The sequence below is a fragment of the Melospiza georgiana genome, chromosome 6 (genome assembly GCF_028018845.1).
Source record: "Melospiza georgiana isolate bMelGeo1 chromosome 6, bMelGeo1.pri, whole genome shotgun sequence".
Classification (NCBI taxonomy): domain Eukaryota; kingdom Metazoa; phylum Chordata; class Aves; order Passeriformes; family Passerellidae; genus Melospiza; species Melospiza georgiana.
This window is the reverse complement of record NC_080435.1, coordinates 10,354,498-10,366,105: the sequence shown is the minus strand read 5'-3', so window position 1 is coordinate 10,366,105 and position 11,608 is coordinate 10,354,498. Positions and strand designations below refer to the sequence as shown.

The window sequence follows — 11,608 nt, the reverse complement described above, 5'->3', positions numbered from 1 at the left end:
CGGAGGCAACTGAAGTTCCTTGCAAAACTTTTTCTGGCATTGTGAAAAGCATCTTGTGATATAATAGAGATAATTGCACACACCATTAGAAGGAACAATCTCAATCTTGCATTAGAAATCAAACACCCTTGTTTGCCAGTATGTTGTTTTCACAAACTAAAATGAAAACTGTGATATCCTTCATTAATGATCCAAAATGATTTAATTATTCTCTTTAAAGTGATTGTGTTTTGGACCATCAGAGCAGATTATCATAAGAATTTTAACAAACTTTTGATGTTTAAAGCCACACTAAGAATGAGCTATATCCAAGTACAGAAAAAAACCAATGTTTTATTTATAATCTTAGTTTAGTGTTTGAACTACAAATTCTGGTTCTATAATTGCTTAAAAGATCATGGGTTTTATAGGCTTTCACAAGTAAATTAATTTTTGGGTTGATTTTTTTTTTACTTTTTTTCCATTTTTTTCACAGAATGGTGCTTTCGGTAAGTACAGAGCAAATCATTACATGGAGAAAAAGAAGGTTTACTTGTTTTTCTCACTTGCAAAGTTACTGTTATTACTCCATTCTCTGTTGAATAATTTCAAAAAGGGCATGAGAAAACAAAAGAAAAAGGAGAAAGTGACAAAATAGACCGAATCTCACCACTAGAATTCACCATAAAAATTCCCAAAGTGTAACAGAATTCTTACAAAATTTCCTAGATCAGTTCTTTTAGGCAATCAAGATCTCCTATGAAAAATATGGCAAATGGGAGTCAGGGTAGGTTGGGCAGGAAAACGGGAACAAGGAGGGTAAATAACTGCAGCAAAAACAGGTTCTGAGGAATACACATAATTTTGTCTGCTTTAGATCACAATAGAATTTTTAATAAATAAATTTCTTTTTCTTTGTAAAGACACTTTTGAAACAGTAGATTTAGCCCAGTCATTTGTGTCATTTGTTTTATAAACCATCTTTTTTGTCCCCCCACCCCACCCCTTAATGTCATAAATGTTTTAGATTTGAGTCTCTTGAACATTGTCTTTCGAGTTCATTCGGATCAATAACGGTTCATGCACTGAACTGTGTATTGAATTTATTGTGTTAACTGTTGTTGTGTGGTTGAAAGGAGATTTATAAGAGTTATAGTGATTTAAGTGCTCATGCTCTATTGCTGGCATGGGCAAATGACTCTCTATGGGTGTATCACCTGTAAGCTCATCATCCACATTAATGATCTCTACAGTCCGTGTTGGAGCATGATGGCTCTGCCGGTGATGCTGTTTCCTCATTTTGTAGAAAATTACCAGCATCACAGCAGCCATGAGAGTGATAGCCACAAAACAACCAATTATGATTTTGGTAGTCTTCATAACCTCATCTATTCCTGGGATCCCGTTGTTTGCGTCCGTCACAGGAATGGTGAACGTTTTTTCTGTCGATCTTGTGCTCTGTGGAGTGAGTGAGGTTGTCATGTTAATGGTTTCCCAGTTGGTAACTGGTGTGGGCCCAACCTGCTCTGTGGTCTGTGCCTCATCCTGAGAAGGTTCCACAGTCTCTACCGTGACGGTTGAAAAGTAGGTGTAACCAGGGTTATCCAGGGCGGTCACATTCAGCGTGGCAGAAGCCGTGGTATTCCCAACAGAGTTACTCACCATGCATGTGTACAAACCCGTGTCTTGCACAGTAACCTTGGTAAAATTTAATGTGCCATCACTGAGCACAGCAATCCGAACTCTGTACGCCCCATGTGTCATTACAGATCCATTTGGAGTAATCCAAGATACGGAGGTCAGGGAGGTCGATGCCCGGCATTTCATCTCTGCAGCCATGCCTTCTGTGACGTTGAGGTCTGCTGGTGGCTCCACTATGACTGGAGCATAACATGTGAAGTAATTCAGGTCCAGCTCACCAATGTACCTTCCTTTTAAACTGGGGGGCGTGTGGCAACGGGCACAGCATGCAGTGTTGGAGGGTGCCTTATCTTTAATCCACCAGCTGAGCCAAAGGATATCACAGTTGCAGTTCCAAGGATTGTGATGCAAGTGGATCCTTTCTAGGCGGAGCGGTGTGAACAGGTCATGAGGCAGTAGTGTTAGATTGTTGTGTGCCAGGTTGATCTCCACAAGTGACTGAAGGTTATCAAAAGCATTCCTTTCTATCACTTGAATCTGGGACTGTATCATCCACAATTTCTGAAGATGCATCAACCCTTGGAAAGAACCTGGCCGGATGGCAGTCAGATGATTCCCAGAAAGATCTAACTCATCCAGTTTTACAAGCGGAGTAAGGTTAGGAATCTCTCGAAGATTGCACATGGCAAGGTTCAAATACCTCAAGTTGGACAGACCTTCAAAGGCACCTTCTGAGATGTATGAAAGCCTTTTCAATTCCCCCAAATCCAACCTCCGGAGAGAAGGGATTCTGTTAAAAGCATAAGAAGGGATGCTCTCTATAGGGTTGTTTCTCAACCACAGTTCCTTCAGTTTTGATAGGTATACAAAAGCCCCATTTGGGATAGTGGTCAGACGATTGTCAAATAGTTCCAAAGTGTTGAGATTGGCCAGACCATTGAAAGCCCCTATTTCAATTGTTCTGATGTGATTCCTGCTGAGCTGCAGGATTTCTAGGTGCCTCAGATGCTTGAAGCTATTAACTTTAATGATTTGAATCTGGTTCTCATGGAGATTGAGTAGCCGGGTGTTGGTGGAGATGCCGTCTGGCACGTCTCTAAGATTTTTCCGTACACAAATCACTTTACTGAACTGGTTGCTGCAGGAGCAGACCGAAGGGCAAGTTTGAGCCCTCACTAGACCAGCCACCACAAGAAGTTGAAGAGCCAACAGCACCACAAGCAGGGGGTCAAATAGGGCCCTGTTAAACCTAGGACCTATCATTATCTGCTGTGGATGTAAGGTCATCTTGTTCAACATTCATAATTTATTTGGTGTTGGTCCTTCTGGAGTTTGAATCGTCTGAAAGAAAGGAAGAAATGAGAAGGAGAACATTAAATTAATCTCAAATAATTGTGTTCTCTCAACAAAGGCTTTTCAAGTCCTTTCAGTCAACTCTACCAATTTCTTGAAATTCAATAGTGAGAGCAGGTGTAGAATTTCTAATATTACTTTTCCGTACAGATATGTATGTCAGCTGCAACTGGCAATGAGATAAGAAATAGCCATACATTAGTTATCCTGCACATTCCAATGTACAGTGTATACAGGTGGATGGCAGATAAGAAGTTCAATCACAATGAACACTGAAAAGGAATATAACTCAGGGGAGAGTTGAAAGAAAGGACAAGCATCTCCAAAGGCAAAAGTTAGCAACATAGGAATCTACTAAAATAGGAATTATCAGAGTATTCAAGGTGTTAACCTTTTTTACACATTGAAAGAGAAAAGATAATATGAAAAGCAAGTTTCTGGTATGAGTAAAAATCTCTGTCTATACAAACATGATTCCTGAATCAGAGTTTAGGTAGAAGTAAATCTCTAAAACTGAATGACATGCAGATGACAGGGCAAGATCTTGCCTATAAGAATTAAAAAAAAATTAAAAATTAAAATAAAGAAGCATACAGAGCATCATCCAGTTTAATAATATGGCCTCTTCAATTCTTTTGTTTTGCACCAGCAGCAGAGAAACACTCATTAGCAAATGTGTACTGAACACAGAAATGAAAATAGCCATTTATTTAAATGCTGAAAAATATCCCTGTAGGTGCAGGGTTGGCAGTTTCATTGGCACCTTGAAAAAACTCCCAAAAAATTCTTACTGCAAAGGGAAAAAAGAGCTTCACAGTACAAATGATCATTACCATTTTAAGAACTTCAGTACTGATTCATGTGTGGCAGTTTTTATAGTCCCCAGCCTTCAGTTCATTTTCAATCTGCTGTTCAGTTTAAGATTCCTCTGTTGCCGAGATTAATGAAATTTCTTATAAATCAGCCAAAAGTGAAGTCTTAAAAATTACAGCAAGCTTAAAACATATTTATAACCCAGAGCACCCAGATAGATAGTACATATATATTCATTAAAATAAAATACCATAAGGCAACAGTTTTCCACTCCAGGCTCCAAACTGATTCATTTTTTGTAAAAAAGAGAGACCTTTCATTAAAAAAAAAAAAAAGCCAAAAAAAAAAACCCACGAAAAAAATCACCAAACCAGGAAAATATATTAACTTTCATCTCACAGCAATTCATTTAATGAAACACTTTTTTTTCCTAATTGTATATTCAGACAATGTGTTTTTGAGAATTCATTTCTGCCTTTAAAAAAAAAAACAAAAAAAACTGTTATAAGGGTTCAGAGCTAGCAAGTGTTCTCATCTCAGTTTTAGTAATTTACTGCAGAAAAAACCAATAGAATGGTTAAAAAACTGTGAAGAGAACTAGAAATTCTGGGTTGTATCTTATGTTTGATCTCTCTATATGTGCTATTTATAAAACATCATTCTTGTTATGAAAGATTCATGAAACTGATGTGTTTTGCAACCTTGAGTAAGTCACTTCTGTCTCTGCAGCTTACACTTCTGTCCCCTGGCTCTGGAGAGCCCTGTGGCTGCAGTGTTAGATGTTACAGCTCCCACCCCTCCATCCCTTCCCTCTGCCAACACCTGCACTCCTGAACATCAGCTTCAGGATAATGCACTGGACTAGATGAGGGGTCGCTGCTCTACACACCTTCCTTTTCACTGCAGGCTCACAAGGCCACTTATCTCTTCAGAGGCGCTGAACAGGATGTATGGAGAAACACTCCAACCACTAAAATTCAAGTTTGCTTACAAAAGTCCATCTGCAGTGAAACTATACTCAAAAAGCAGGTGAAAAGGCCATAGTTCCCATCTTTCCTACAGAGTTATGAAGAAAAACCTACTGTTGTGGTCAAAAGAATTCTATTAGAGCCTTATATCAATTTTAGCGTTCTTAGTTAAGACCTGTGATCCATGAATTTTGCTGCTGACTAGTAATTAACCATCATCTGTGATAGTTAAGTGATTGTATTAGCATTTTTGTCACCCTTTAAATTTTTTTTTTTTTGTGCAGTAATTTGTTTTTTCCTTTCTGATTTTCAAAATTCTTCTAAAACTTATACCCTAAGGATTTGGACTGAATAATGAATTCCACTAACAAGTAATAAAACAGACACGGAAACACAACAAACTAATTATTTTACCATTGCACTGGTGCAATATTTTTGTCTTCACTTAAACTGGCATGACAACACAGGCTGCTATGTCTGCCTTCAGAGCTGCCAGTTATCCTTGTGCACAAGGCTGGTGAGGCACAGGCAGCACAGTGGGCTTGCAGAGGCACAGGAATCTTAGACCAATTCACTACTAAAGGCCAGCTTTGTAGAATGTCATACAGTTTCTCTATCTTTCTTTTTGTCATTGTCTGGTCTCAATCCTGTATCCTGGATTCCCTGAAGGACCAGGAAAACTACAACATTTGTAGAACAAAACAGTACAGAGAAATTGGAAAGGCCATGGGAGAGCAAACACCCTCAACATCCGGCTCTGAATGCACCAAGTCCCTTCAGCTGCTCTTTTCTGGCCTCCGTGAAGCTGATGATCCCAAGCCATGCTGCAAGTACTCCAAGGCACTTTTCTCCTGTTCCAATTACTTGAACCTGAGGGTATCTCCCAAAATTTCGTTTACCTAGTTCTTCATCCAGAAAATCTTCCCTTTTCATCACTACGCATATACTCCATGGGGGCAAAAAAGATAATTTTACTTGAGTACATTATTACAACAAATAAATTACCTAGTTATGAGACTGATCAGTAAATGTTGTCTAACCAAAACCAAAGTGTTTACCTGTCTCAGTTGCAAAAAGATTTTTGAAAGAAATGCTTTTATCTTCTTATGATAAATTCCCTATATTCTTCCTGGTTTTGGTTATTGACTGAAACAATGAATCATTCACAAGGAACAGCTTTTTCCTTGAGCCAAAATTGCCTGTGGCTTTTACATTTACTGTTCTCCCTAGTCCTGTGCTAGGGATGTCTCAATCAAACATATGCCTCAGTACAACCATCTATCAAAGTCCTCCAGGGAAATCTGACACCGACAGGTTTCTGTAAAATTCAAATCTGTGCATACTTCAAATACAAGTTTGGTTACTGACTAATTGATAGCTTCTCTGAGTCTATAATTCTGAAGACAGGATTTGTGACATTTTGTGATATGTGAATACTTAGTTCTAGATATGTTTTCACATGTATTGGTATGTTTGATCTTTCTGTGTCTAAGCTGTATCTTGCTTAATATATAAGTACAGAATATCTATATAGTCATCCCTCTGTAACATTTTCCAGGAGGCAGTGAGAGCAAATCTTAGCTTTTGCAAACACCATTTGATTTAACTTTGGACTTATTTGTATTACTTGTCTTTTTGCCCTGTTCTTTGTTAGTTCAGGAAGCAAAATGCCTCCTGTTTTTTAGGACAAGACCACACTAAGTGAACTTGGTGCTGCTAAAGTACAGGGGAGATGATGATTCAAAAAAATGGCCACGACCAGCAGAAAATATACTAGGCAATACCTTGCTAATCATCACTTCCATCTACTGAGGTTTGCATAAGGCCGAAATATGGCAGTAAGATTCCTGGTGGCTGGAAGAATGTAGTAAAAAGATCCTTTCTTGTATGTTGGCTGTTTTTCAGGGCTCAGAGCTTAAATAATCAGGAACTCTTGATGCAGGTATTTCATATCAGGGCAATTTTAAATCATAAATATCTTGGAAACACCCTGGAAAAAAATTAGCCAGCATAAAATAACAGTGGAAAATTAATTTAAAGCCTTGAAGGGTGTTATGGAAATATTTTAATGGGCTTTACATAAAGATCCATCTGGAGCTCTGTACTAGAGTAATTTGCTATTCAATTCCTATTTATGCTAGAAACACTGAAGGTTTAGCTTTACAAGCCCACACATGGAACACAGACCATCAACCAGCTTCTTTAGTCCTTGTTGACACCTCTTTGTCTTCTAAGTATTATTTTTTTTTATTTCTCTAGTATCAAAATAGCAACTCTACAGTCAATTCAATATCACTAGTGCCCTCTGCTGTATAGACTAAAAATTTAGTTTAAAATGTTCAGAATTTCCTTACTGCACAGTTGGTTCCCTACACACAGTACAATTATCAAATGTGTTTCCAAACATGGCCTTTAGTCTGTCTGTGGCACTGCTCTAATTACCTCAGTCATCTGTTTTTTTAGCACAGTAATGTATATTCTCTTTATGGCCATAGAGACATTCCCAGACACATATGGAGAGCTGTTCATTTTGTTTTCCATTTTTGCAGAAATAAAAAATCTTTTTTTGAAATTGACACTTGATGTGCATGTTGTCCTCTCTATAGCTTATCTGACTCTCTGTTACTCTTAATGTACTACACATTTCCCTCTGAGCTAAAAGCTCTGCCCTCTTAAGATCCAGTATAGAAGATGAAGCAAGGAATGACAGAGCTAATCTACCTCTGCAACTATGCTCAGTGCAACTTTCCTCAGCTTGGAGGATGCAGTGGTTACCCTACTGAAATGTAACTTTGCCAAATGTGTATGCAGAGGTACCTTCTTTATGGGCCTTGTAATATTACCTACTTGCTTGTTTGTTTGTTTGTTGTTTTTTTTTTTTTGTTTTTTTTTTTTTTGTTTGTTTTTTTTTTTATGAGATCTTGGGTCTGATGTGCTTTGTTCTCCTTTTGCTATATTACCAGAAGAAGGTGACTGTGCTCCCTCTGATTGCTGAAGGATTTTCCTGTAATGGGGATCTTTGATAACAAAAGAGAACTTCCATGCCATTTGCAAAGATCTGCCTAATGAGGTATGGCAGGTGGCAAAGATATTTCCCCAAGCTCCAGTGACCCCAAGCTCCAGTGACCCTTAGCTGGCAGTTTAGTTGCTGTTGGCAACTCGTGCTTTGCTTTCTGTCTTGTCTGTGGGTCTAGGAAAAACTGTCTCAGCAGCAGAGCTGTGCACTGCAAAGGCTATGACTTTATCTCAATATAAGGTTTAAGATACAGTATGATCTAGCACACTTTGGTTCATGCTGTACCCCTGCCATGAAGAAAATTGAGATGTGATGTTATTCGTGCTGCATTGAAAATACAGACAGAATTAATCAAGTATCAGGTGTTTAAACTATCACAGTAAAATTACATCATCACAAATTCATCAGTTAAGTCTCAGCTGAAGAACTGTTAAATCACAAAAGCTCTCCCTCAGCCGTGTCCCAGAAAATTTCAGGATAAGAAGCATTCAAATCACTTTTTTCAATTTTTTTCAAGTTGACAAATATGTGGATGCATTCAGAAAATTCATCTTTGCTTCACTCTATATAGCACAGTTATGTATGCTGTACCTCACACCCTTTTAAAGAGGTTTTCTGAGAGAAAAACCCTTTGCAATGATATCTGCATTTTTTCAGAGAACAAGCCACTCTACAGTTGCAAATTAAACAGCAGATTCCAAACATGTGAAGAGGAGCTAGGTGCGTCAAGCAGCTAATTATGCTGGGAAGTCTCTTCCGGTAGCATCAGCACCAGAGAATTGAAAATAGTTTCTGTATGGAACAGAGCTTGGAGTACAGCAGTAAAAATAGGTCCAAATCCCAGGATGACCTTATGCAGAAGTAACTCTTTTGACTCTCTTTTCAGGAAGTCTGAATGCTCCAAGGGCCTGAGACTGATCCCCTTTTGGCAGCAATGGCAGCAATGGCAGCCAAGGGAATTTCAGGGTAGACACGCACACAATATGCTTTAGCTCCACAAAGTACTGAAACACAGGAGGGTTAGCCTTCATCCCAGAATAGAGACTGAGCTGTGGGCTGGGAGTTCCACCGGGGTCAGGAATGCTCTACCAACATCTGCTCTGCAAATGCTCCAGCAGCCTCACATGTGTGTCCCCATATGGCTGTGCAGGGTTGGGCCAATGGAACCACATTGCCAGGGATTCACTCACCCTAATCTCCTGCCCACCTCACCTCCCCCCTTTCCTCTCTGGAAATACCTTTCCACCTGGCTGAACCCTCAAGGACTTGAGCTCTCAGTTCAAGAGCAATGCAAGCAGTTTGCATGCTGTTCCCTGCCCCTACACAGTACAATGACACCATTCTCTTTTTCCATACGATGCTTTTGTCACTAACAAAGAACACATGCTATGCTCTTAAGAGACAACTACAACGCATCACGAAAAATCAGTGAAACGGTTTACAGTAAGTTTACCACTTTAAAATGGTTTCCTTTTCCTAATCTTATTTTTTATTTCTTCATGGGTTGACTCTGGTCAGAGGTGTTTGGCTTTCTTCTAATAGATTGATCTACAATGAAACCCCATGTCTATGACTATAGAACTGGGTAACTTTATGTACATTGTTAAAAACCCGTTTTCCCTTTTCACTGCTATAGGACTTTAAAAGCCTCAACAGCAGTTAAGGGAACCATTACAATAATGTCTAAAATCCTGTGAGGTTTCAAAACCCAGCAGTTTTTATCTATTTGTTTTTTATTTTATTTTTAGTTAAATACAGTGGAGGCCAAAGCAGGCTAGATAGACAGCCCTGCAATGCAAACTGATTACTCATGAGACCAGACAATCAAAACACTCACAATGCAAATTATTCTCCTCTTTGCATGTTTCACTGTTTTGCTCTGGGACATAGCTCTGTGGCCCCTTGAAGCATTCAAGTGTAGGAGGCAGAGCGGATATTGCTGAACCACAGACACTTCCTAGTTCTCTCCTGCAAGCCTTTCAAGACTCAACTGAATCACTAAGACACTGATCTGAAAGACCTAAATGTGATTGGACACATTCAATCCTCCTGAATCACCACTGATTTCAGTGGAGTTCAATCAAGGGTGAGTTTGACCCAGTCTGCCTTTTTCTTCTTGTCTTTCATTCTGTTATACAGAAAACAGCTTTATCTCACCCACCTCGTTTTCCAGCATGATTTCATGTTTCCTCTCTCATTTCTTCCTAAGGTTTAAAATTTTATCTTTAACATCAGGTAAAAGAAAATAACATGAAATAAACCTTTTAAAAATGAGAATTTGAGTGCACATTGGTCCAAGCAAAAATATTTGCATTTTAGCTAGAAATTAAGATATTTTATAGTGTTTGAATCTCAATCAGTTTGGCATTTCTCTTTATGAACATAATTTTAAGCATCATTTTCAGTCTGTATCCTCTGTAAAACTAATTTCACTGTAAAATTACAGAAAACAGGACAAACTTCGATATCTTAAGAGGAATTATACTACTTCTTTGTTGTCCTCTCCCTGGATGCCACTCCAGGGAGTCACTCCAAGGGTGATGAGGACAGAACAATCCTAACTTCTCTGTTCAGACTGTTCACAGTTGTATGAATAGGAGCAATCTATGAACTATTCACAATGAGCTAAAATTCTTTCAATAAAAGCCACCACAATGCAGTTTGGTTTTAGTGCACCCAGAAACATTCTAGAATTTTAATTGGAATTAACTTTTAAGTGGGTTAATTCTATTGCATTAAATCTTAGTGTGGACATTCTTATTTAGAATTTAATTTAAGCTAAATTGAATCAAGGCCACTGTAACTTCAATTAAGAGTGTCCATAAAAGGATGTAATGTAGTTTAGCTAGTCCCTTTTCAAAGTTAATTTGGATTCATTTTCTTGAGACCCCGTATAGACATTAGGAACTTTTGTTCTGTATTGACTTGGGCTTGATTCAAACCAATTACATAAAGGTAAAAAGGTTTTCTACCTCATCACTGATCCCCCTGGGTTACTGAAGTTCCATTTTGCTTCACTAATTCAGTTCATTAAATATATTTTCCCTGTCATTTTGTTGTTTGTTTCATCTTATAGCTCCTTTTGGACAGATATTTATGTAGGGGAAAACGGGCAACTGAACAATAGAAATTTTACAATACCTGGAAAATAAAATTCTCTTAATTACAGAAGTCTGTCAGGGCACCTCATGAGCCAACCATGATATAAGAGGAAGTCCAACAAGACATTCAAGACTTGACTATCTTATGTCAGAAATATCTCAGTGAGCAATAATTAAATTGCACAATTTCTAAAACTATGTTTTCTTAATTCTTTTTTCATTCATTATCAAACTAAAATCACAGATCCATGTTAGGAAGGCATCTGAGAACCATAACAAAATTAGTACAAAATAACCCTTAATAAAAAATATATGATGTTCAAAAGCACTGGTCCAAAACAGCACAGGTTTTAGTCCTGTCATACTGGGGTCATTTTTTAAAGTACCATAGTATTTTCTGGTTTTAGGAGCAATTGAAAATCTATTTAGAATAGTAAAGTGATAATTTATTACAAACAAACTAGTTTTGCTCCAGTATAATATTATCAATTTTTATACATGGAAACATTAAATTGTAAATTAACATCCTTTTAAAAAATGTACTAGAACATTTCAAAATTGGTAGGCAAAAAAACTGTTACTTTATGTAATATTAAAGTTTGTGTCTTTTCAAAAAATGAAAAGGTGAAAATGTGTAAGGCTCATGGAATCCAAGGTATTAGTCCTGATTACTTTCAGAATTTTCTCACTATTCACAAATGATAAAAAGAGATGTGGGAAATGTCAGGTCAGAAAAA

General features: G+C 37.9%; 1 protein-coding gene across 13 annotated transcripts in view; it reads right to left on the bottom strand.

The window, feature by feature from the left end:
* Positions 1-313: 313 nt before the first annotated feature.
* LRRC4C (leucine rich repeat containing 4C) overlaps positions 314-11,608 on the bottom strand; it is a 482,349-nt gene continuing 471,054 nt past the window's right edge. For 11 of the 13 annotated variants that reach the window (XM_058025527.1, XM_058025528.1, XM_058025523.1 and 8 more), the window contains one exon: positions 314-2,961. In XM_058025527.1, the coding sequence (XP_057881510.1) occupies positions 1,003-2,919 (1,917 nt within the window). In that variant the 5' untranslated portion in view covers positions 2,920-2,961 and the 3' untranslated portion in view covers positions 314-1,002. Of the gene's footprint in view, positions 2,962-3,806; positions 3,871-6,538; positions 6,690-11,608 lie in introns of those variants that run through there. The other 2 variants (XM_058025533.1, XM_058025529.1) reach the window with 2 other exon arrangements.